Raw genomic sequence first — 27,952 nt, 5'->3', positions numbered from 1 at the left:
ATTCTATAACATCTTATTTCCATATCTGTACACAGCTGATGAAGCAATTAAATACATATTCAGACGCACAAATACAATATTTAAAAAACAATGCATTCACTACCTCTGCCCATGTTTCATTCACAACAACATCATTTCATAACATCCTCTACATGCAATATATATTATTTTATTTTCTATCCTATAGTTTTAAAAATCTTCTAATTTTGCCACCCCTACTGGTATGACAATACGTGTAACAACAATTCTTTTATATAATTTTATTCTAGAATAAGTCATTAACGTTAACTTAGATTAAATAAAAATGAAAGTGATATATATATATAAATATATATAACGTGTTATAAAAATGTATTTGATTAAAAGTAACTTGCTACAAATAAATTTCAGGTGAAAAAAATGCAAACTTATACATTGTAAGGCAGTCTATACATATTGCTGTGTTAAGTAAAATGGTGGGGGTTGTGGGGGGGGGCATAAAAATCGCTGTGTCTGATCTTTTGGTGTGGGGTATAGAAGAATCTCAAAACCATACAGATTTTACAGTAGAAGGGTCCTCCACCATTATGATGATGCAACTCCAAAATGATGTATCCTCTCAACAAATCCAAGATTATTTAATAGTAAGATTTTTATTTTTACTTATAACTGTATGACTATTTATATTAGTAAAAATGATATATGCAGGCTCGCCAGAAACAGCGGTTATGAAGCAGCGGTCTAAAGACCGCTGCTTCATAACCTGTCTGCCTGCTCTGAAGAGGCGACAGACATCTCTGCAATTCAAGCCGATCGAGTACGATCGGGTTGATTGGCACCCACCTGCTGGCGGCCAATTGGCCGCGAATCTGCAGGGGGCGGCGTTGCACCACCAGCTCACAAGAGCTGCTGGTGCAATGCTGAATATAGAGAGCGTATTGCTCTCCGCATTCAGCGAGGTCTGGCGGACCTGATCCGCACTGTCGGATCAGGTCCGCCAGACCTTTGATAAATATTCCCCTAGATGTGAAAGTTATCATACTGTTTTAAATTCTTTATAGTATAAAATGAAACGTGTATATTGATTATGTTTTACTAGTAAAAATTCATATCTTTAAATGTACTTATTCTATTTATTTATTTATTTTACTATGATTTTTAGGATTATAATATGCAACAGAGCTTTGAAGAATCTATCGTTCAGCCCTTTACTCAAGCCTGTAAGTTATTTATGAATCAGTGCCGGTTTTTAAAAACCCTATTAAAAACAGGGGCACTTTCATTCATCAAACTTTAAATTTCACTCGTTTTGTTAAAATACTTACCTTTTAATCTTAAAAGCCACTCCAGCACTTCCCCCGCCCGTCGCAAGCCTCTTCATATGTCAAAAATGATGAATCCGGCTTCCTCCAATCACGGCATTGCCTAGGCAATGATTCCCCTGGGGTGAAAGCCGTGATTGGAGGATGCCATAGTCGTCATTGCTGACGTATGAAGTGACGAGCAGCAGGAGGGGGAATCAAAGGAGCGACTTTTAAGATTTAAAGGTAAGTATTTTAACAAAACGAGTGAAATGTAAGGTTTAATGGATGAAAGTGACCCTGTTTTTAATAGGATTTTTAAAAACCGGGAACTGATTCATCAAACTTGACATTTACTTTAAGAGCCGGCCCATTTTTGGTTGAGAACCTGGGTTATGGTTGCTTATTGCGCTATCCAAGGTGCTGAAAAAAATGGGCTGGCTCCTAAGCTTTTAATTCCTGCTTTTTAATTAAAGATAGCAAGAGAACGAAGAAAATTGATACTAGGAGTAAATTAGAATGTTGCTTAAAATTGCTGCTCTATCTGAATCATTGAAGAAATAAATATGGGTTTAGTATCCCTTTAATATACATTTTATAATACTTATATATATCTCATTTTTATTTAACCCCTTAACGACCGAGGACGTGCAGGGTACATCCTCAAAAAAAAAGGCAGTTAACGCCTGAGGACGTACCCTGCACGTCCTCGGTGTGGAAAGCAGCTGGAAGCGATCCTGTTTGCTTCCAGCTGCTTTCCGGTTATTGCAGTGATGCCTCGATATGGAGGCATCCTGCAATAACCTTTTGAAGCCATCCGATGCAGAGAGAGCCACTCTGTGGCCCTCTCTGCACCGGAGATCGGTGGCTTCCTTCGTTGGTGGGTGGGAGCAGTACCGGGAGGCGGGTGGCGGCCATCGATGGCCCTGGAAATGTGGAGGGGGGCGGGATCGTGGGCGGGGATGCCCGGGGGCGCGCACGGATGTGCGCGCGTGCACGGGAGGGCGGGGGCGGGCGCGTGCACGGGGAGGGAGCGGGTGGGAACCGCTACACTACAGAAAAAGGTTTAAAATAAATCAGTTAAAAAAAGTAAAAAAAAAACAAAAAACGATCAATGAGGTGGTGGGGGTTTGTGGTGGTGGTGGTGGTGGTGGTGGGGGGGGGGTTTGGGGAAGCTACACTACAGAAGAAAAAAAAACTAAGAAAAAAAAGCCCTTTTTTGTGCAAGCTGGGTACTGGCAGACAGCTGCCAGTACCCAAGATGGCCCCCAATAAGGCAGATGGGGAAGGTTACAGAGCTGTTTTGGGGGGGATCAGGGAGGTTGGAGGCTAAGGGGGGTCCTACACAGCAGAATAATTTTTTTTTATTTTTTTTTTAAAAACCTAAACCCCCCAAAAAGCTTTTATTTTAGTACTGGCAGACTTTCTGCCAGTACTTAAGATGGCGGGGACAATTGTGGGGTGGGGGAGGGAAGGGAGCTGTTTGGGAGGGATCAGGGGGTCTGATGTGTCAGGTGGGAGGCTGATCTCTACACTAAAGCTAAAATTAACCCTGCAAGCTCCCTACAAACTTCCTAATTAACCCCTTCACTGCTAGCCATAATACACGTGTGATGCGCAGCAGCATTTTGCGGCCTTCTAATTACCAGAAAGCAATGCCAAAGTCATATATATCTGCTATTTCTGAACAAAGGGGATCCCAGAGAAGCATTTACAACCATTTGTGCCATAATTGCACAAGCTGTTTGTAAATAATTTCAGTGAGAAACCTAAAATTGTGAAAAATTTAACGTTTTTTTTTTATTTGATCGCATTTGGCGGTGAAATGGTGGCATGAAATATACCAAAATGGGCCTAGATCAATACTTTGGGTTGTCTACTACACTACACTAAAGCTAAAATTAACCATACAAGCTCCCTAATTAACCCCTGCACTGCTGGGCATAATACACGTGTGGTGCGCAGCAGCATTTAGAGGCCTTCTAATTACAAAAAAGCAATGCCAAAGCCATATATGTCTGCTATTTCTGAACAAAGGGGATCCCAGAGAAGTATTTACAACCATTTGTGCCATAATTGCACAAGCTGTTTGTAAATAATTTCAGTGAGAAACCGAAAGTTTGTGAAAAAATTTGTGAAAAAGTGAACGATTTTTTGTATTTGATCGCATTTGGCGGTGAAATGGTGGCATGAAATATACCAAAATTGGCCTAGATCAATACTTTGGGATGTCTTCTAAAAAAAAATATATACATGTCAATTGATATTCAGGGATTCCTGAAAGATATTAGTGTTCCAATGTAACTAGCGCTAATTTTGAAAAAAAGTAGTTTGGAAATAGCAAAATGCTACTTGTATTTATGGCCCTATAGCTTTCAAAAAAAGCAAAGAACATGTAAACATTGGGTATTTCTAAACTCAGGAAAAAATTTAGAAACTATTTAGCATGTTTTTTTTTTTGGTGGTTGTAGATGTGTAACAGATTTTGGGGGTCAAAGTTAAAAAAAGTGTGTTTTTTTTCCATTTTTTCCTCATATTTTATAAAATTTTTTATAGTAAATTAAAAGATATGATGAAAATAATGGTATTTTTAGAAAGTTAATTTAATGGCGAGAAAAATGGTATATAATATGTGTGGGTACAGTAAATGAGTAAGAGGGAAATTACAGCTAAACACAAACACAGCAAAAATGTAAAAATAGCCTTGGTCCCAAACGGACAGAAAATGGAAAAGTGCTGTGGTCATTAAAGGGTTAATCTAATTTAACATTCATTACTTATTCTAGAAATAAATAATATAAAAGAGTTGTTGTTACACATATTGTCATACCAGAAAAGATGGTAAAACTATAGGAAAGAAAATAAAATGTCTTTGTATGTATAAGATGTTATGAAATTATGTTGTTGTTACAGAAATGTGGTCAGAGGTAGCAAATGTAATCTTTTTTAAAATATTGGGTCTGTATTTGTATTTAATTGCTTCATTCGTTGTGTGTACAGATATACTGTATATATATAAATTATGTAAATAAGTTCTTACAGAATCTCATGCATTATATGCTGAGCTTGCTATCTGTATGATGTGATGTATAAATGTTTATTTTTTGCTTTGTGATTATAAAGGAAAAAAGTCCTATGTGTGTTTTTTAAAAAGATAAATGAGAGTTTGCTTTTGTTTAGATAGCCATGTGTGATGAAAATATGTTAACTCTTTATTTACACAACAGGCTAACAAAAATGATTTGTCTCAGTGTTTTTAAATAGCCTGTGAATTCATATCCCTTTTAATCGAAGACAATATCAAAATTATACTTTATACCATTTTATATCCCTTTTAATGATAAAACAATATCAACATTAAACTTTATATCCTTTTATAAATCTCCTAATCAACAATATCAAAATAATTAAGTTTTATTCCCTTTTATAACCCTCCTAATTGAAGAAAATATCAAAATAATTAAGCTTTATACACTTTTATAACCCTTTTAATCCACTTTATATCCTTTTATAAATCTAATAATCAACAATATCAAAATAATTAAGCTCTATTCCCTTTTATAACCCTCCAAATAGAAGAAAATATCAAAATAATTAAAGGGACACTGAACCCAATTTTTCTTCTTCGTTCTCTTGCTATCTTTATTTGAAAAAGAAGGCATCTAAGCTATTTTTTGGTTTAGAACCATGGAAAGCACTTGTTTATTGGTGGGTGAATTTATCCACCAATCAGCAAGAACAACACAGTGTGTTCATCAAAAATGGGCCGGCATCTAAACTTACATTCTTGCATTTCAAATAAAGATACCAAGGGAATGAAAAGAATTTGATAATAGCAGTAAATAAGAAAGTTGCTTAAAATTGCATGCTCTATCTGAATCATGATAGAAAAAGATTGGGTTCAGTGTCCCTTTAAGCTTTATACACTTTTATAACCATTTTAATCCAAATCCTTATAAAAAAAAACACTTTTAATATAAATGTTATATAAAATTCATATCAAAAACACGTTTTATATCAATTTTATATCAAACGTGTATCAAAATCCTCTTTTTATATCAATTTTATATCAAATTCATATAAAAAGGTGCGTAAAAGTGGGAGTGGAAAGGGGCGGGGTTAGGGGAGGAGAAACAAAATGAGTTTGACATAACCTCCATACATATACTACTTACAGCAGTTAGCCGGAACTGCATGTTTTGTGCACAGCTATTCCATGGATACACACTCACTGGCTGATAAAGAAAACTCCCACAGCCCCATTGGTAGAAAGCAATGCATCTCTTAGATGTAACAAATAAAAACATGACTTTCATGTCTCTTTAATATATTCCTGCTCTACACCTATGACATTTAGTAGCAGATGGGGAAATATGCTATAGCGAGTTATGTTGAGGCTCTGCACAGCCTCCCATTGTCCTGTGTTTTCCAGGACTCTTATTGGTTTGGGAGCTTTGTTCTGCTGCCCCTCCTGCAGCTTTCTGTATCCTACTTATGTCTATGTTTCACAGAGATAAACCAGGGGACAGCTAAATCCTATGAAGCTATTCCCTGACACAAATTAGCAAACAATGCCCCTAGACCATCCAAACCAATTAGCAGAGGGCCCTAACGATGCCCTTGTGCCAACCATCCAAAAGCCAGGGCCTCCCTGACTCTAGCAGCCCAGCCACAAACAGAATGCTGGGAGGTATTGGTCTCACTGAAGTTGCATTTGTTTTATTGTGTAATATTTTTATGGAAAATCATTATTTTGTTTCTTGTAGAGGTTTATCTCCAAGATCCAAGCCTTACAGTAGTAACCCAGCTGATCTTTGTTGTGCTGAGGTTATCATGTCTGTACAAAGGTTTCATTGGGGGTACCAGATGTGATGTTTCCATGGCCAAAATGTGACTGCAGCAATATCACAATAATTTGCAACCAAAAAAACACAATCCCGTACCCTAACCTTACATCAAGAAGGTTAGCTACACCATTCTGGTTCTGGGCGTACAAGATCTCTACTCATAGCATTGTTGTTGGCAGCCTTGCAGCTGAGATATTGTGGCAGAACACCATAGTAAAACAAATTCTTTGTTTTTTTTGTATCTTTATTTGAAAAAGCAGGAATGGAAGCTTAGGAGCCGGACCATATTTGGTTCAGTACCCTGGGATTGGTGGCTACATTTAGCAGCCATCTTTTGCCTGTGTATTGAACTTAGTTCTGGGTGAGTTCTTGTTGCATCCTGCATCATATCTGACCTTGGCATTATCTTGGCCTCTGCTCTTAGATTACTTGGGCTTGTCAATTGTTTCAAGTTGCTGTGTACCTGTTTCTGACCTATTCAAATTCTTCTGATTACTTTTTTGGCTTCTGATTTGGTCCTAGACTCTCCCAAGTTCAGACATCCCAACTCTCCCGGAAGTTCCGGGAGTCTCTCGCATTAAAATAGTGGCTCCCGTCAAGTAAACATAAGATCCCGGAAAGAGCAGAGCCAGAGAAAATCAAATTTGTGTCTGCACTTTTCATTTCTACCTGTAGGTGTCACTGTTCCGTTGTAGCTCAATGTAAAAAGTTACGGCATTCCTCTCTGGACTTTTCTCCCCCATCCTGAACTCCAGTGCGGTGCGAGACAGCAGCAGACCTGTTATATATAGAGGTGAGATGTGCAGACTCCCATACCTCTATATTGTGCAGACTCCCTCCCATACACTCTATATTGTGCAGACTCCCTCCCATACACTCTATATTGTGCAGATTCCCATACTCTCTATATTGTGTAGATTCCCATACTCTTTATATTGTACAGATTTCCATACTCTCTATATTGTGCAGACTCCCATATTCTCTATATTGTGCAGATTCCCATACTCTCTATATTGTGCAGACTCCCATGCTCTCTATATTGTGCAGACTCCAAAACTTTATATTGTGCAGATTCCCACACTCTCTATATTGTGCAGACTCCCATACTCTCTATATTGTGTAGACTCCCATACTCTCTATATTGTGGAGATTCCCATACTCTCTATATTGGGCAGACTCCCAAACTTTATATTGTGCAGATTCCCATAATCTCTATATTGTGCATACTCCCATACTCTCTATATTGTGCAGATTCCCATACTCTCTATATTGTGCAGATTTCCATACTCTCTATATTTTGCAGACTCCCATACTCTCTATATTGGGCAGACTCCCAAACTTTATATTGTGCAGATTCCCATACTCTCTATATTGTGCATACTCCCATACTCTCTATATTGTGCAGATTCCCATACTCTCTATATTGTGCAGATTCCCATACACTCTATATTGTGCAGATTCCCATACACTCTATATTGTGCAGATTCCCATACTCTCTATATTGTGCAGATTTCCATACTCTCTATATTGTGCAGACTCCCATACTCTCTATATTGTGCAGATTCCCATACTCTCTATATTGTGCAGACTCCCATACTCTCTATAATGAGCAGACTCCCAAACTTTATATTGTGCAGATTCCCATACTCTCTATATTGTGCATACTCTCATACTCTCTATATTGTGCAGACTCCCATACTCTTTTTTGTGCAGACTCCCATACTCTATATATTGTACAGATTCCCATACTCTCTTTATTGTGCATACTCTCTATATTGTGCAGATTCCCATACTCTCTATATTGTGCAGATTTCCATACTCTCTATATTGTGTAGACTCCCATACTCTTTATATTGTGCAGATTCCCATACTCTCTACATTGTGCAGACTCCAATACTCTCTATAATGAGCAGACTCCCAAACTTTATATTGTGCAGATTCCCATACTCTCTATATTGTGCATATTCTCATACTCTCTATATTGTGCAGACTCCCATACTCTCTTTATTGTGCAGACTCCCATACTCTCTTTATTGTGCAGACTCCCATACTCTCAATATTGTGCAGACTCCCAAACCTTATATTGTGCAGATTCCCATACTTTAAATTGTGCACATTCCCATACTCTCTATATTGTGTAGATTCTCATACTCTTTATATTGTGAAGACCCCCATAATCTCTATATTGTACAGACTCCCATAATCTCTATATTCAATATAGAGATTATGGGAGTATGTACAATATATTTATACATGCAAGGTTCATCTTGTTTTTTTTCTCACTTTTTGTGATAACATTTTCAACTATTTCATAATCAGCCCTGAGGAATTCTGAATTGGGGCAGGGGGCACCAGGGGGGGGGGGGTACCTCCCCAAAATTAGTTTTTGCAGGTTGGGATATCTGCCAGCTCCTCCTCTGGCTACCCTGACTTTCCACTGGCACTTGATTTCGTACTGTGTTATTTGTATGGTTTGATCCCTGGCTCTCCTGACTACTCTCTTTATACTTACCTGAGGACTCCCACTGATTATATGCAGGTACTTTCCCCACTCACTGCACCTAGTGGTCACATCCTGGGTCTTTCCCAGTGTGTAGAGGCAGTGTTTACTTTATGACTTCTGAGCCCCTAGGTCCTTACCTGGACAGGCATTTACAACTGTGGCATAGTGGTAGACAATGGGATAAAAAATACATAAGGTGGGGTTAAAGGACCAGTCAACACAGTAGATTTGCATAATTAACAATTGCAAGATAACAAGACAATGCAATAGCACTTAGTCTGAACTTCAAATGAGTAGTAGATTTTTTTCTGACAATTTTAAGTTATGTCTTTTTCCACTCCCCCTGTACCATGTGACATCCATCAGCCAATCACAAATGCATACACGTACCATGTGACAGCCATCAGCCATTCACAAATGCATACACACACTTATTCTTGCACATGCTCAGTAGGAGCTGGTGACTCAAAAAGTTTAAATATAAAAATACTGTGCACATTTAGTTAATGGAAGTAAATTGGAAAGTTGTTTAAAATGGCATGCTCTTTTATTAATATTATTATTATTATTATTATTGGTTATTTGTAGAGCGCCAACAAATTCCATAGCGCTATTAACAAAGGCGGAGTACAAAAAAACAGTTATAAGGATCAAATGGGTAGAGGGCCCTGCCAAGAGTTGCACTGTTGTAGTCAGCTCTTGAGAAGGTGATCAACAAACAGCTGGACTCTTAAGCTTACACGCTAAGGGGGTTCAGGGGATAGCAATGGAGGAGAGGAACTGGTATTAGGAAGGGTTAGTGTAGGTTGTATGCATACCTGAACAGTAGAGTCTTTAGGGAGCACTTGAAGCTTTTAAAACTAGAAGAGAGTCTTGTGGAGCGAGGCAGAGAGTTCCACAAGATGGGAGCCAGTCAAGAACTAAATGCTCTATCTGAATAATGAAAGTTTAATTTTGATTGAGTGTCCCTTTAAGGGTGAGGCCTAAGGTAGAGCCTGGGGATGGGCCATTGTCTGACCATTCTTACTACCCAGTATTTTTTTAGACCACAGCTGACAACCCTACCGATGCATAGTGAGTATAATAGTAGGGTTGCCTCCACAAAAAGAATGTACACTCTGCCCACCTTATACCCCAATGTTGATCCCATGATATATATTTTTAGCAACTATGCAGTAATTTTACCTCTTGGCTGCCAGTAACATATAAATCAATCATTACACTTCTTTGGCCGTCAGTAACATATGTAAATAGATGTGATCTGACTGACCCTCACTTCTTTGTGCTCCTTATGCATTTAGGGATCTGAGGCCTTTTATATTTTGCTACAATACTGGATTGTCTGGCTAAATATTGGACATCTGGAACCCATATATAAGAGTGAGAAGGCATTATGCCATTGTACAACTCTAAATCTGCTGCACCTTCAAATTCCTGCTACCCTGTCATACAGTAATTTTGTGCAGCTCACCTAGCAACCCTTCTGGTAACCAAGACGAAGATGTGACCAGAAACAAACAGAACTACTATTATTCTGGATTAAAGGTACACAAAAATGTAAATGACTTTAAAGGGACAGTATACACTCATTTCATAGTTGCCAACAGTCCCTGATTTCCAGGTACAGTCCCTGGATTTTGTTGTATGTCCCTGGATTTTTTTTGTCCCTGGAAATGTCCCTGAAAATCTTCTTTGCACAACATTTGTTGTTTGCATATATATATATATATATATATATATATATATATATATATATATATATATATATATATATATATATATATATATATATATATATATATATATATATATATATACATACATACACATATACAGATAGATAGATGATAAATAGATATAGTGTATTATTTAAATATAATTAATTCCTAATAGAATATTGTTATTATTATTGAATGGGTTCACATATTATTTGTCTTTCTAATTTTGATGCTGTGTTCTAAAAAGAACCATATGCCCAGAATGTGTTCCAGAGACTGGGTAGGTGTAAGAGCTTGGTGCTGTAATCTGTATAATAAACTATGGATAAGTCTAAATTATACTATTACTTTCAAATGGATGTGTTTTGATTGCAGAACTGAGTGGGCAGAGCAGTTGAACAGTAGGTCATCAATACTCCAGTAACCCGCTTGCTTGCTCTGCTGCAAAGTGTCCCTGGAAATTTTTTTGAAATGTTGGCAACTATGTCATTTTCATATAACTGCATGTAAAAGACACTACTATAAAGAATAGGATGCACAGATACTGATATAAAAATCCAGTATAAAACTGTTTAAAAACTTACTTAGAAGCTGTCAGTTTAGCTCTGTTGAAAAGGTAGTTGGAAAGCCCACTGCAAGTGGCAAATAAGACACTCCCCCCTCCCCCTTCTTTTGCATATGAAAAGACTCTTTGCACAAACAGGAGCAAGCTGGAGAAGGTAGCTGACGGTATTCACATAAAACTTTTGGGCTTGGTTAGGAGTCTGAAAATCAGAGCAATGTTATTTAAAAATAAGCAAAAGTATTCATTTATTTAAAAAAAAAAAAAACTTTATGAGCTATATAAATAGATCATCTACAAAACATTTATGCAAAGAAAAAATGAGTGTATAATGTCCCTATAAATATAAATTAAATAATATTTTTTTATTATTATTCCTTTGCATTCATTAAAACATTATGCTAAACTTTCTTACAAACGGAGTTTTCCTATGAACTAAATTAATATGTATATATATATTTATACTTCACTTGCAGAAGCTACAAATTATTGTCAAGTACAGCACACATGCAAACGACAAGAATAAGACTACAACTCCCAACATGCTTAGCTGTATGGCCTTACAACAGGCCCTTTATCAACTGCCTAATTTAAATCCAGACAAAACAACCTGCTAGAGCTGTTACATCAGTTTGCAGAATCACTTGAAAGCGGGTTCTGACCAGTTAGGGATCATCAAGCTGCAGCCCTGAGATGGGTATAGGAATATTTGCATTCTTCCATCAGACAGGCATAATGATAGACAGGCTGCAGTCCTGAGGAGGACAAGGGAGGCTACTGTATGTCAGTGTGTGCGGTGCAGCAGTATTGTGAGTAGTGCCAATGCCGGGAAGGCCTCAGGGAATCTAGTATAACCCACGCAGGAAGCAGCAGGGTGCATAGTCCGGCCTGTAGGGAGTGCAGGGTGATGATCTAAAGGGTGAGGCTACACTACTCCGGTTAGAATATCGGGCATACTCACAGCACAGTGCTGTACTCTCTATGAATGATCTAAGGCAGTGACACTAGGCTGCAGTATGCTACACACATCACAGGGGCTGCGGAAGTGATTGCACTGATGGGTAGGATTTAGCTGCAGTCCCTGGGGTAGTGAGTACACTGACAGTGCAGTGCAGGAAGTCACACTCACCACATGGTCTGGGGTAGTGCTTACTCTAGATGCGGAATGTGCCATAACGCTGCAGGCAGAAGGGATGACACTGACAGGGACACGGTATAACTACAGTGCCTAAGGAGGGTATGATACCACTGCAGATCCTAAGGCACTGACAGTGCACTCACACTATATGGTTTGGCCCAGGGAGTGAAGGGTGCACTAGAAATCAGCTGGGAGGTGACACTGAGTGCCCCCTCCCCTGTGCGAGTCTCATAGCTGCACAGTGATGAGCAGTACCAGGGTATCTGTAATACATCAATGCTGACAGTTATAAGATGTGCTGATTCGCCAGCATCTCTCACAACTTTTGACTACAAAATAAAGATTTAGAGGGAGGAGAAAGAAAATAAGCTTCTATCAGTTCCGCACCAGCCCCCTCCCTTCCTTAGGGAGGAGAAGGATTCACAGATGGAGCAAAGGAAGGAGCAGCAGAACCTTGAGTTCACAATGGACAATGTTGAAAAGGTAAGTGATGATGCACATACACGTGTCATATGTGATTCTAATGTATTGATGTAAGGTCCCTAAAATAAACCCAAGTGTCCAAGCTATACCCATCGAGATAGATGTAAACAATATGATTAGGTGATAACTTACTATTGCTCCATTACAGCTTCATATAGTTGATCAGATATATATATTTACATGTTGTGCATCACTATGTGACTTCTTTATATACTTGAGAACTAGTACAGTAAATATATTTACTGACTTAAGACTTTGTTGCTGTAGCTGCCTGAATGTTGTGACACAATTTTGTCGTCAAAATTGTAACATTTGCTCAGTAACCCATAATACAGTTATATAACAGATGCCCTTTACAGTTCTGCATCAGTGATACAATCTGCACTTACAGTCATCTATAGCAATAAAGTAGTTATTACAAATCATCAACTGTAGATAGATACACTGTGATCACTGAGGGGAATGACAAACATAATGTGACCATTTTTAACCTTTGTGTTAACAAGTCACATTGTTTTGGGTTCTAACCCACTGATGAAGAGTGTTGCTTTAAATTGTCTTGTGTGTGTTTATTTTTGTTGCTGTAGGCAGTTAGGGACAGATAGAAAAACCCGATCCCCCCACCCTTGTTTAAGTAATGATTATATAACATGTTGCATAGACAGGTGAATCATAGAAAACAGCACTATGCAGTGGAATCATCCATAAGGTAAGGGAGGAGTTACTGGACTTACAATTAATACATAAAAGAAAGGGTTGAGTTGGCAGTCTCATTCCAAGGTGTGGAGCTCACTTTAAGAATATGTTCTAAGTCTGTAATGTCCCTTTAAGTGTTGTCCTCTCATCATATCCCTATTATAGTATCTTGTCTGTCAGGTGATGACGCAGCTACAGTTAGTTCTAGGAAATGTACAGTACCATTTTTATGGCGCAGTCTTTTTATTTACTGCATTACTGTCTTGCCCTTATTCGCTGCGTCTGGGCTAATTTGTGTTTTTTCCCCTTGCTGAAGGAGCAACCTTCGGAGGGATGTTATGTACAGCTGTGCTTTGCCACAGTAGAGGGGGATGGGGCACAAGTAATGTCTCTAGTCCTGTGTGCATTTGCTTTTGTTCCAAGTTGTATGACTGCAATGACCCAAGAGATGCAGCGCAGAATGTGTAACTGTCCATTCAAACCCTTATCACTCAGACAACATAGAACAGGGTGTCTCAGCTTTTTGTAGCAAGTAGCCCTCAGGCATAGTATCCCAAATCTAGTTTGTCAATAATAAAATAAGAGGCAATTATTCATATCCCAAAATGGGACAGATGGATATTCAATATATTTTTCTGTTTTTATGAAATAATTATAAAACACACTCAAATGACACATACATAGTTCTTTAATATTATGTAAAATATATTGTTTATGCTACAACATTTCTGTATCTAACTGCTCATACGCAGCGTATTAGGCTTATTTCATTGTGATACACTTGTGTATAGAACACTTTACCTGGCACATTTAATCTTGACAGTTATTCCTTGTTATGTAGCACTGTTGTCCTATATGTGGCACACATCTCTGTGACACTTTTTTTTATAGTCACACACTTTACCTGCCACTTTACTGTAGCACAATTTATATCAGTGTTTCTGAACTCCAGACCTCAAATGTCCCTAACTGGCCGGATTCTAAGGTTTCCCTACAGGTGAGTCAATCACAGTGTGCGAGCAGCTGATCTGCCAGGCAGGGAAACATAATCTGGCCTGTTACACGTGTCTGAGGATAGCGTCAGAGCGTCAATAAAGAAATAGCAAGTCACCAAGTACCCCTTGTCACTGCTCCAGGGATGCAGGCCCACTAGGCAGGATATTTGCCAAGCACTGATTGGCTGTTACATGCCGGTGGAGGAGTTCTCACAATATCACAATAACGCGGCCAGACACATGGAAGCCAAAATTCACAGAACTTCTCTTTTTTTGCCTCCGTCTGAGGTGTTCGAGGGGGATGAAGCTCCCCTTGTAAATGTCATTCTCCAAGGTTCACTTGTGGTGGTGGATGCTAGAGGATCGGCGGGGCGCTGCACTGATCCTAGACCCTCTGATTTCCACCTTCGCCCACCATAAAACCCCCATGCAGAGGCAAAAAAGATAGTGGAGATGGGGAAATTATGGTGGAGCGCCATCTGCTACCAGCAAACAGTAACTGTTTTTGCCCCACCAATCCCCTTGCATCCACCCCAAGTGAACCTTGGGAAATGTGGTTTACTAGGGGGGATTTGCCCCCCTTGCACCCTTCAGACAGAGTAAAAAAATATAGTGAAGATGGGGGAATTACAGTGCATCGTATATACGTTTTATGCAGTGACTCGATCAGTCTGAGGGGATTTATGATCTTACATCGGGTTTTACCTACAGCTGCTTGGGTAATCCAAGCTTTACCCGGGTAATGCTAGGATTACCCAATATCTGACTTTACCCGCATCATATACACACACATACTTCTGCTTAGCTTATTTTTGCCTACCAATAATGTACTGCAACTTGATCAGCTACCGTGCTAACAACTATAGACATATTAATATTGCTTGGTATTCAATAGTAAGTGAAAATAAACTTATACAGGCTGCCTCTGCCGCCTACAAGTTACTTTGTTTCTCTGCAATTTTAACATCAATTACCTTTTTTGAATTTTAGATGTTTATATAAAAAAATACCAAAGAACATTTGTTCCTAAAAAAATAATTCTTATAATTCCTAAATATTTTTGAAAAGCATAATGAAGTTTGTTTGTAGACTTTCCTCCTGGGTTTTTAGAAGTTTATAGGTTGTTTCTTAAAACACATTGCTGGCTGCTAATTTTAATTTTATTAGTGGTTTACAAAGGTTTTTAAAGCTTATGAGCCAGCAAGAATGTGAAAATGATATTTAACTTATAATTATATCCCCTATAGTAAAAATAAAAAAGCATTATTTTGTCTAATTTAGTTTTCCTCTGTTCAGTGCTGTGACTATGCAACATTCTACACAGTGATTGCTTGAGTGCATGATCTCATTCACATCTGTCCCTAATTGGCCACATCAAAATAGTTAAGATAAATTTAAAGGGATATGAAACCCAATTTTTTTTTTTAATGGGTTTCATATCCCTTTAAAATGGGTATAAAATGTTGGACTGCAGTGCTTAAAGTGAATGTAAATTTTGATGCTAAAGTGCCCGTTTTTTTAAAAAATTCGATTAAAAACAGGGTCACTTTAATTCATCAAAATTTACATTTCACTCGAGTTGTGAAAAAAAACTTACCTTTTAATCGTGACAACAGCTCCAGCTTCTCCCGTTCGTCGCAAGCCATTTCTGACGTCAGAAATGATGGATCAGTCATCCTCCAATCATGGCTCCCCCCCTGGGGAATCAATGTCTGATACAACGCCATGATTGGAGGAAGCCGGATTCCTCATTTTTGACCCAGGAAGAGGCTTTGCGACGGGCGGAGGAAGCTGGAGCAGCTGTCAAGATTAAAAGTTAAGTTTTTTTTTTTTTTTTACAACACGAGTGAAATGTAAATTTTGATGAATTAAAGTGCCCTGTTTTTAATCAAATTTTTAAAAAACGGGCACTTTAGCATAAAAATTTACATTCACTTTAATAAGCACTGCAGTCCAACATTTTATACCCATTTTAAAGGGATATGAAACCCATTTTTTTTCTTTTATGATTTAGATAGCGCATGCAATTTTAGGGAACTTTCCGATTTACCCCTACTATCAATTTTTCTTCGTTCTCTTTGTATCTTTATTCGAAAAAGCAGGAATGTAAGTGTAGGAGCAAGCCCATTTTTGGTTTAGCACCTGGACAGCGCTTGCTTATTGATGGCTAAATGTAGCCACCAATCAGCATGAGCAACCTAGGTGCTGGATGAAAAATGGGCCGGCTTCTAAGCTTACATTACTGCTTTTTCAAATAAAAATACCAAGAGAACAAAGAAATTAATAATAGGAGTAAATTAGTAAGTTGCTTAAAATCACTGCTCTCTCTGAATCATAAAAGAAAAAATTTGGGTTTCATATCCCTTTTAAAGAGACATTTAAGATGCATTATACTTTAAGTTAAACTGTTTATATTTTACTTTTTTTCATACATAGGAGTCGATCACAATTCTTTAAAATAACTTATCTATTAATTTTAACTGAAAATCACCATTCAACTCTATGGTCCCTGTATTTCACATGCAAGATAGCCACGGACAAATCTGTGGATCTATATGATGATTGTATGTAATATAATATTGTGAATAGACCAAAATGTTAGGAGCTGTGTTTTTATAATGTCACGTAGTAGCATTACAATCCAGTACAGATCTAGGGGTTGTCAGCTTTCTGCTGACTGTGATGTCATTTAAAGGGATAGAAAGGTCAAAAATGAAATGTGCATGAGTGCATTTATATTTGAAATATAAGCATTTTTGCCATATACTTCCATTAGCAAAAATGCTTTTAGTAATTTATTACTGTTTTTCTGCAGCATACGCACATATCCTGTGATGGGCCGTGCACTAGTATTCAAACAAAACACCTGCCCAGAGAGCTGGCGGTGGGTTGTATTGCTTCTGAAATCGTAATTTGTGTCATACAAGCTACTGCTGACTCTCTGAAAAGGTGTTTTGTTTAAATACAAGCGCATGGGCCCTCACAGCATATGTGTGTATGCCACAGAAAAATAGTAATAAATTACTAGAAACATTTTTGCTAATAGAAGTTTATTGCAAAAATGCTTATTTCAAATTGAAATGCAGCCATGTACATTTAATTTTTGACCTATCCCTTTAACCAGTCTTTGTCCCCATATTAATGGAAATGAGCACTTCTTATGGCCGCTAGCAGGAAGAACCTGTCGCTGCTGGGGTCTCATCTCCCTGTCTAGCATAGCAGCGCTCTCCCAGAATCTGACCCCCGTTTCCTCTCGAGCACTTTACTGAGAGACCTGACCAGGAGCTGGGTAAAGAAAGCTTGAGGACTGGTGGGGTATACAAGGGATTTGTAGCTATGGGTGACACAAATAAAGTGGTGCTGATCCTTGCAGGTAGAGAGTTCCTGGCAGTTTCTATTGAGCTGTATGGCAACTGCTAGTTGTAGTTTATCAGTGTGTGTGGTATATAACATAGGCTTCATAATATACTTGAAGATATAATGCAAATGTGGTAAAATTAAGTATCTTAGTACCCCATAAACAGAATGAATTCATATGTAGGTTAGTAGGTAAGATAACCCAACAATAATCATATATAATAGGGGGTGCTCACTGTCCGGAGAGTAACTAGAACAAATAGGAGAAGAGTAATCGAGCACTCAAGTAGGCTATATTGAAAATAACAGTCAGGAGAGGCTGTCCGAGACGAGTGTGATATTAAAAACATAACATTTATTAAGATAAAATGTAATGGAAACTACCAGTGTAGATGGATGTAGAACTTAAATTAAAAGTAAGAATACAAGAGCGCCAGCATATCCACGTAATAACCACGAGTGGTTAAGAAATAACCAATATCAAAGTACTAGACTGAGTATTGGAAGGTTGCACAAAACGGTGTATCAGCACATGCAGAGAAGTACAACTAGGAGGAAAAATATCCCAACTATAAATATTATACAAAGTCAGTGTGTAGATCATAGGTGGTTAACAAATTCGTAAGTTGATTCAGAAATGAGTAATGAAAGAAACTTAGACAACTGTATACCAGAAAAGGCTCACGGATTGCACCAAGTAACTATCTATAAAAGTAAAACGATATAACCTATCTATGTGCAGTACTGGAGCGGTATAGACTCGTCTAAGAAGCGATACTGCTAACAATAAGAACACAATGTAATTGAATCAGAGACCACATATGAACTACTACTATTAAATGAACCCACGGTAGGATAGCTACTTGGTGCAATCCGTGAGCCTTTTCTGGTATACACTTGTCTAAGTTTCTTTCATTACTCATTTCTGAATCAGCTTATGAATTTGTTAACGACCTATGATCTACACACTGACTTTATATAATATTTATAGTTAGGATGTTTTTCCTCCTAGTTGTACTTCTCTGCATGTGCTGATACACCGTTTTGTGCAACCTTCCAATACTCAACCAATATCAAAGTACTTGACTATTTCTTAACCATTCGTGGTTATTACGTGGATATGCTGGCTCTCTTGTATTCTTATTTTTAAGTTCTACATACATCTACACTGGTAGTTTCCATTACATTTTATCTTAATAAATGTTATGTTTAATATCACACTCGTCTCGGACAGCCTCTCCTGCCTATTATTTTCAATATAGCCTACTTGAGTGCTCGATTACTGTCCTATCTCTTCTCCTATTTTTTCTTCATAATATACTTCCCTAAATCAGCCGCTCGCCTAATAATAATAATAATAATAATAATAATACTACTACAGTGATGATTACAATGATGAAAAAAGATAAATTCACAGCTGACAATATAGATTTCACCTCTTGATTATATGCTATACCCAGGGCAGCGCGCTCAGGACAAACTGGATGCCTTTGTATTAATGCCCTCTTGACAGTTTACCCTGAGAGTGTTGCCAGTTTGCTGTGCTTCATATGCATTTTCTATGGGGATCAAACAAAGCTTTATTTAAAGCCAGCAATGAAGTTGTAGTGAGGGGTCATGGTGTTGTCCTTGTCATCTCTTGGCCATTAGCTGTAACTCATCTTCTGGTTTGTGTTTAGAATTTACAGCTATATGTATGTGGAAGTGAGTGAGTACCAGTTTGTCTCTGTTGCTCTTTTGTGCATATATTTGTGTTTAAGACCTAGTAGACTTTAGTCTGAGGATAACTGTTTGTGTCTCCGGATGAGGACTCCGTTTACCCCAGAAGTGGTTCTATGTTGTGGGAAATGCACCCCGTATGAGACGTGCACCCACTATAACACACGCACTTTTGCAGTTTGTCATGGTTTGTATTTACATTATAAATGGCTTTATGTTTCATCTCGTTAGAGAATATGCTGTATGTGTCACTATTAGTACAGAGACCTTTTACTGATGCAATACAGAGTGACAATATCTGACCGGCAGTGCACTGCAGCAGCTGTGTGACCTCTGTGACAGGAGCTTCTTGGTGTCTGTAGGCGTAACTGTGCAGGGAAGTGACAGTTCTAGGATGCTCCGTCTTAGTGGCTCATTATTTGATGCGCACAAATGGCCTGTATGAGGCCATGTTCTGTTTATAGAATCTGCTTTGAATTGACTGTTTTGGGTTGAGTCATCATCAGCTATTTTAGAGACACCACAAGAATTATTTAGTGGTGATAATATGAAAGGTATATGCAGGTATCCTGAAAGCTACGTTCTTACAGAAAGATAAAATGCTCTAATTTGTTAGTGCTCCTTGAAAACTATGTGTTTAACCCCCATAAAGAGGCTTCATACATAGTTAAAGTCCTCAGTGCCACAACAATTTCTAGGTCCTTAGCATGACAAGGCATATGAAGAAAAGCTACATGTGTATCCTCGCTCCTAGTTGACTCACTGGTTATAGTTTGCTGATGTGTTTCTTGGACTTTACCTATGTGTTTTTAACCCCTTTGCAAGCTAGCTGAGCAGATCTGGTGAGACAATGACAAGAAGCATATGTGTGTAGCCACCAATCACCAGCCAGCTCCCAGTAGTACATTGCTGCTCCTGAGCCTACCTCGATAGACTCTATTCAATAAAGGATACCAGTGTTCTCCAGACAATGTTGCCAGCTGGTGGCATTATGAAGTACCCGGGCAGTGTAATACTTTGTAATATTATGACATTTTCTTCTATCTAAAGCACAGATAAAGTGCATAGTTTAATATAGATTTATACATACATATGTTGTCTGCGCACGCACACGCCCTGGCACCTCCATATTTTGTCAGCCCACGCCCTGGCACATGCATATGTTGCCTGCCCATGGGCATGCCCTGGCACATGCATATGTTGCCTGCCCACAGGCACGCCCTGGCACCTACATATGTTGTCAGCCCACGCCCTGGCACATACATATGTTGCCTGCCCATGGGCACGCCTTGGCACATACATATGTTGTCTGCCCACGCCCTGGCACATACATATGTTGTCTGCCCATGCCCTGGCACATACATATGTTGTCTGCCCATGCCCTGGCACATACATATGTAGCCTGCCCACGCCCTGGCACATACATATATTGTCTGCCCATGCGCAAGCTCTGGCACATACTGCAGATCTGACACCTTATATTATCAAAGGGTTGTTCTCTTTAAATGAACCAGGATGTGTTTATATATGTGCATCTATATTTAAATATTAGAAACAGTCTGGTAAAGTAAGTGCTTTTTTCTCAAGTATGTGATGTATTTTTTTTAATGGACATTTTAAAAAATGTTCTTCAGTTATCAGATTTACCTTTTTTTTTTTTTTTTTTTTCCCCTTGCTTTTCTTTGTTACAACTCACACTTTCATGAGCGTATACTGAGGTATGCCTCAGAAGTCCGCATGTGTCTCGGGCACTTTAAGCAATTGTGACATTGTAGCTGCTATATAGATCTCAAGTTACATGCACGCCCATGAGCCTACCTTGGTATACGCTCTTGGAAAGTTTCAACAAAGTATAAAAACGAGAGTTAAATCTTAAGAATAGTTTAACTTTTTCTTTAAGTTCCAGGCACATCTGGATAATGAAAGTTTAATTTATTTCCTATGGCATGGAGAGTCCACAACGTCATTCCAATTTCTAGTGGGATATTCAACTCCTGGCCAGCAGGAGCAGGCAAAGAGCACCCCAGCAAAGCTGTAAATTGTAACTTCCCTTACCCATAATCCCCAGTCATTCTCTTTGCCTTTGTCAATGGAGGATGTGCAAAGATGGTGTCTGAAGATATTTAATCCTTTTATGGGTACTTTTCCCTGCAAGCAAGGATTAGGGGCTATGCTGTGTCCATGTCTTTCTCTTTAGTAAGAGTAATGGTGGCTATTAGCAGTTATAAGGCGGCAAGGTTGTCTTTGCTTTCTCTTGTTAAGTGTATCCAGTCCACGGATCATCCATTACTTATGGGATATTAACTCCTCCCCAACAGGAAGTGCAAGAGGATTCACCCAGCAGAGCTGCTATATAGCTCCTCCCCTAACTGCCATTACCAGTCATTCTCTTGCACCCAACGAATAGATAGGATGTGTGAGAGGACTGTGGTGATTATACTTAGTTTCATACCTTCAATCAAAAGTTTGTTATTTTATAATAGCACCGGAGTGTGTTATTCCTTCTCTGGTAGAATTTGAAGAAGAATCTACCTGAGTTTTTCTATGATTTTAGCCGGAGTAGTTAAGATCATATTGCTGTTTCTCGGCCATCTGAGGAGAGGTAAACTTCAGATCAGGGGACAGCGGGCAGATTAATCTGCAAAGAGGTATGTAGCAGCTTATTATTTTCTGACAATGGAATTGATGAGAAAATTCTGCCATACCGATATAATGTAAACTCAGCCTTAAATGCAGTAGCAGCAACTGGTATCAGGCTGTCATGTATGTATATTTTACACTTCAGTATTCTGGGGAATGGCACTTCACTGGAATTATACTGTATGCATAAAACTTTAGCCTAATTTGCAGGGACTAGCAACAGGCTTTTTAATAACACTCAATTTATTAATGTTAAACGTTTTTTGCTGGCATGTAAAATCGTTTAATTTTCTGAGGTACTGGGTGAAAAAATGTTTTGGGCACTATTTTTTTCCACTTGGCAGTCGTTTTATTTAATTTATGACAGTTTACTGATCTCTCTCACTGTTATGTGTGAGGGGGAGGGGCCTTTTTTGGCGCTTTTGCTACGCATCAAAAAATTCAGTCAGAAGTTTATTGTCTTCCCTGCATGATCCGGTTCATCTCTACAGAACTCAGGGGTCTTCAAAACTTGTTTTGAGGGAGGTAATCACTCACAGCAGAGCTGTGAGATTGTAGTTGACTGTGATAAAAAAACGTTTATTTCTGTATTTTTTTTCTGCTATCAGGGTTAGTTATCCTTTGCTAATGGGAGCAATCCTTTGCTAAAATTGTGTTTTTTACAAAGATTTGATGCTATAACTTTTCAGTTTATTAATTTTCAACTGTCATAACTTTTTCTGTGCTTCTTATAGGCACAGTACGTTTTCATATTATAGTAAATTACTTGAAAAGTATTTCCAAGTTGCTAGTTTATTTGCTAGTGTGTTAAACATGTCTGATTCAGAGGAAGATATCTGTGCTATATGTGCTAAAGCCAAAGTGGAGCCCAATAGAAATTTATGTACTAACTGTATTGATGCTACTTTAAATAAAAGTCAATCTGTACAAATTGAACATATTTCACCAAACAACGAGGGGAGAGTTATGCCGACTAACTCGCCTCACGTGTAAGTACCTGCATCTCCCGCTCGGGAGGTGCGTGATATTGTAGCGCCGAGTACATCTGGGCGGCCATTACAAATCACATTACAGGATATTGCTACTGTTATGACTGAAGTTTTGGCTAAATTACCAGAACTAAGAGGTAAGCGTGATCACTCTGGGGTGAGAACAGAGTGCGCTGATAATATTAGGGCCATGTCAGACACTGCGTCACAATTTGCAGAACATGAGGACGGAGAGCTTCATTCTGCGGTGACGGTTCTGATCCAAACAAACTGGATTCAGATATTTCAAATTTTAAATTTAAGCTGGAAAACCTCCGTGTATTACTAGGGGAGGTGTTAGCGGCTCTGAATGATTGTAACACAGTTGCAATACCAGAGAAAATGTGTAGGTTGGATAAATATTTTGCGGTACCGGCGAGTACTGACGTTTTTTCCTATACCTAAGAGACTTACTGAAATTGTTACTAAGGAGTGGGATAGACCCGGTGTGCCGTTCTCACCCCCTCCGATATTTAGAAAGATGTTTCCAATAGACGCCACCACACGGGACTTATGGCAAACGGTCCCTAAGGTGGAGGGAGCAGTTTCTACTTTAGCTAAGCGTACCACTATCCCGGTGGAGGATAGCTATGCCTTTTCAGATCCAATGGATAAAAAGTTAGAGGGTTACCTTAAGAAAATGTTTGTTCAACAAGGTTTTATATTGCAACCTCTTGCATGCATTGCGCCTGTCACGGCTGCAGCAGCATTTTGGTTTGAGTCTCTGGAAGAGACACTTGAATCAGCTCCATTAGATGAGATTACACACAAGCTTAAAGCCCTTAAGTTAGCTAACTCATTTATTTCAGATGCCGTAGTACATTTAACTAAACTTACGGCTAAGAATTCCGGATTCGCCATTCAGGCACGCAGAGCACTGTGGCTAAAATCCTGGTCAGCTGACGTTACTTCTAAATCTAAATTGCTTAATATACCTTTCAAAGGGCAGACCTTATTCGGGCCCGGGTTGAAAGAAATTATCGCTGACATTACAGGAGGTAAAGGCCATGCCCTGCCTCAAGACAGAGCCAAACCTAAGGCTAGACAGTCTAATTTTCATTCCTTTCGTAATTTCAAAGCAGGAGCAGCATCAACTTCCTCTGCACCAAAACAGGGAGGAGCTGTTGCTCGCTACAGACAAGGCTGGAGACCTAACCAGTCCTGGAACAAGGGCAAGCAGGCCAGGAAACCTGCTGCTGCCCCTAAGACAGCATGAATCGAGGGCCCCCGATCCGGGAACGGATCTAGTGGGGGCAGACTTTCTCTCTTCGCCCAGGCTTGGGCAAGAGATGTCCAAGATCCCTGGGCGTTAGAGATCATATCTCAGGGATACCTTCTAGACTTCAAATTCTCTCCCCCAAGAGGGAGATTTCATCTGTCAAGGTTGTCAACAAACCAAATAAAGAAAGAGGCGTTTCTACGCTGCGTACAAGATCTTTTATTAATGGGAGTGATCCATCCGGTTCCGCGGTCGGAACAAGGACAAGGGTTTTACTCAAATCTGTTTGTGGTTTCCAAAAAAGAGGGAACTTTCAGGCCAATCTTGGATTTAAAGATCCTAAACAAATTCCTAAGAGTTCCATCGTTCAAAATGGAAACTATTCGGACAATTTTACCCATGATCCAAAAGGGTCAGTACATGACCACAGTGGATTTAAAGGATGCTTACCTTCACATACCGATTCACAAAGATCATTACCGGTATCTAAGGTTTGCCTTTCTAGACAGGCATTACCAGTTTGTAGCTCTTCCATTCGGATTGGCTACGGCTCCGAGAATCTTCACAAAGGTTCTGGGTGCTCTTCTGGCGGTACTAAGACCGCGAGGAATTGCGGTAGCTCCGTACCTAGACGACATTCTGATACAAGCTTCAAGCTTTCAAACTGCCAAGTCTCATACAGAGTTGTATCACTGGCATTTCTAAGGTCGCATGGATGGAAGGTGAACGAAAAGAAGAGTTCTCTCTTTCCACTCACAAGAGTTCCCTTCTTGGGGACTCTTATAGATTCTGTAGAAATGAAGATTTACCTGACAGAAGACAGGTTAACAAAGCTTCAAAATGCATGCCGTGTCCTTCATTCCATTCAACACCCGTCAGTAGCTCAATGCATGGAGGTGATCGGCTTAATGGTAGCAGCAATGGACATAGTACCCTTTGCACGCCTACATCTCAGACCGCTGCAATTGTGCATGCTAAGTCAGTGGAATGGGGATTACTCAGACTTGTCAGACTTGTCCCCTACTCTGAATCTGGATCAAGAGACCAGAAATTCTCTTCTATGGTGGCTTTCTCGGCCACATCTGTCCAGGGGGATGCCATTCAGCAGGCCGGACTGGACAATTGTAACAACAGACGCCAGCCTACTAGGTTGGGGCGCTGTCTGGAATTCTCTGAAGGCTCAGGGACAATGGAATCAGGAGGAGAGTCTCCTACCAATAAACATTCTGGAATTGAGAGCAGTTCTCAATGCCCTTCTGGCTTGGCCCCAGTTAACAACTCGGGGGTTCATCAGGTTTCAGTCGGACAACATCACGACTGTAGCTTACATCAACCATCAGGGAGGGACCAGAAGCTCCCTAGCAATGATGGAAGTATCAAAGATAATTCGCTGGGCAGAGTCTCACTCTTGCCACCTGTCAGCAATCCACATCCCGGGAGTGGAGAACTGGGAGGCGGATATCTTAAGTCGTCAGACTTTTCATCCGGGGGAGTGGGAACTTCATCTGGAGGTCTTTGCCCAAATACTTCGACGTTGGGGCAAACCAGAGATAGATCTCATGGCGTCTCGACAGAACGCCAAGCTTCCTCGTTACAGGTCCAGATCCAGGGATCCGGGAGCGGTTCTGATAGATGCTTTGACAGCACCTTGGACCTTCGGGATGGCTTATGTGTTTCCACCCTTCCCGATGCTTCCTCGATTGATTGCCAGAATCAAACAGGAGAGAGCATCAGTGATTCTAATAGCGCCTGCATGGCCACGCAGGACTTGGTATGCAGATCTAGTGGACATGTCATCCTGTCCACCTTGGTCGCTACCTCTGAAACAGGACCTTCTGATCCAGGGTCCCTTCAAACATCAAAATCTAATTTCTCTGAAGCTGACTGCTTGGAAATTGAACGCTTGATTTTATCAAAACGTGGTTTTTCTGAGTCAGTTATTGATACCTTAATACAGGCTAGGAAGCCTGTTACCAGAAAGATTTACCATAAGATATGGCGCAAATACTTATATTGGTGCGAATCCAAGAGTTACTCATGGAGTAAGGTTAGGATTCCGAGGATATTGTCTTTTCTACAAGAAGGTTTAGAAAAGGGTTTATCCGCTAGTTCCTTAAAGGGACAGATTTCAGCTCTGTCCATTCTTTTACACAAACGTCTGTCAGAAGTTCCGGACGTTCAAGCTTTTTGTCAGGCTTTAGCTAGGATCAAGCCTGTGTTTAAAACTGTTGCTCCACCATGGAGTTTGAACTTAGTTCTTAATGTTTTACAGGGGGTTCCGTTTGAACCCCTTCATTCCATTGATATCAAGTTGTTATCTTGGAAAGTTCTGTTTTTAATGGCGATTTCCTCGGCTCGAAGAGTCGAAGAGAGTTATCTGCCTTACATTGTGATTCTCCTTATCTGATTTTTCATTCAGACAAGGTAGTTCTGCGTACTAAACCTGGGTTCCTACCTAAGGTGGTCACTAACAGGAATATCAATCAAGAGATTGTGGTTCCATCTTTGTGTCCTAATCCTTCTTCGAAAAAGGAACGTCTGCTACATAATCTAGATGTAGTCCGTGCCCTGAAATTTTATCTACAGGCAACTAAGGATTTTCGACAAACGTCTTCCCTGTTTGTCGTTTATTCTGGTCAGAGGAGAGGTCAAAAAGCTTCGGCTACCTCTCTCTCCTTTTGGCTTCGTAGCATAATACGGTTAGCCTATGAGACTGCTGGACAGCAGCCTCCTGAAAGAATTACAGCACATTCTACTAGAGCTGTGGCTTCCACTTGGGCCTTAAAGAATGAGGCTTCTGTTGAACAGATTTGCAAGGCTGCAACTTGGTCTTCTCTTCATACTTTTTCCAAATTTTACAAATTTGACACTTTTGCTTCTTCGGAGGCTGTTTTTGGGAGAAAGGTTCTTCAGGCAGTGGTTCCTTCCGTATAAAGAGCCTGCCTGTCCCTCCCGTCATCCGTGTACTTTAGCTTTGGTATTGGTATCCCATAAGTAATGGATGATCCGTGGACTGGATACACTTAACAAGAGAAAACATAATTTATGCTTACCTGATAAATTTATTTCTCTTGTAGTGTATCCAGTCCACGGCCCGCCCTGTCACTTTAAGGCAGGTAATTTTTCCATTAAACTACAGTCACCACTGCACCCTATGGTTTTCCTTTCTCTGCATGTTTTCGGTCGAATGACTGGTAATGGCAGTTAGGGGAGGAGCTATATAGCAGCTCTGCTGGGTGAATCCTCTTGCACTTCCTGTTGGGGAGGAGTTAATATCCCATAAGTAATGGATGATCCGTGGACTGGATACACTACAAGAGAAATAAATTTATCAGGTAAGCATAAATTATGTTTTATTTCTAACATTATTGCTACCCCTTCATAGAAAGCCAGGGTTGGTTACTCTGCTCTTTCTTTTTCTTCAGGTCCCTGATAGAGAATGGAGTGTCTCACACCTAAGAAGCTGTTCCTGCCCTGCAGCTGGATCCACAGTTAAGTGCATTTATCTTCTAGGTACTGAAGGCCAGCACTTAGGAGGGTAATAATCCCTCTTATGGATCTTCATAAGGGACATGTTATAACCCTTAGGGGTTAATACTTGGGCAGTCTGGCAGGCACTGATTTAATGTGACTTTAAGGGGTTAATTTTTTTATTTTTTTTTAACCTTTTTTATTAAGGAGACTGGGTCAAGGGTTATTTAGAGTCTATAGCTCAAAGTGTGAGTTTTTATTTATTTGAGGCTAATAGTGCATTAAGAGTGTTACAG

The 27,952-nt window shown here is 39.5% G+C and overlaps 1 protein-coding gene across 2 annotated transcripts in view; it reads left to right on the top strand.

Annotated features, from left to right (window-relative positions):
- The first annotated feature begins 11,688 nt into the window (after window positions 1–11,688).
- The window catches only part of IPO13 (importin 13), a 215,248-nt gene continuing 198,984 nt past the window's right edge, over window positions 11,689–27,952 (top strand). For both annotated transcript variants that reach the window (XM_053693586.1, XM_053693585.1), the window contains exon 1: window positions 11,689–12,531. In XM_053693586.1, the coding sequence (XP_053549561.1) occupies window positions 12,475–12,531 (57 nt within the window). In that variant the 5' untranslated portion in view covers window positions 11,689–12,474. The remainder of the gene's footprint in view (window positions 12,532–27,952) is intronic.

The sequence above is a fragment of the Bombina bombina genome, chromosome 10 (genome assembly GCF_027579735.1).
Source record: "Bombina bombina isolate aBomBom1 chromosome 10, aBomBom1.pri, whole genome shotgun sequence".
Classification (NCBI taxonomy): Eukaryota; Metazoa; Chordata; class Amphibia; order Anura; family Bombinatoridae; genus Bombina; species Bombina bombina.
The sequence above is the reverse complement of the archived record's forward strand: the minus strand, read 5'-3'. Positions and strand labels throughout refer to the sequence as shown.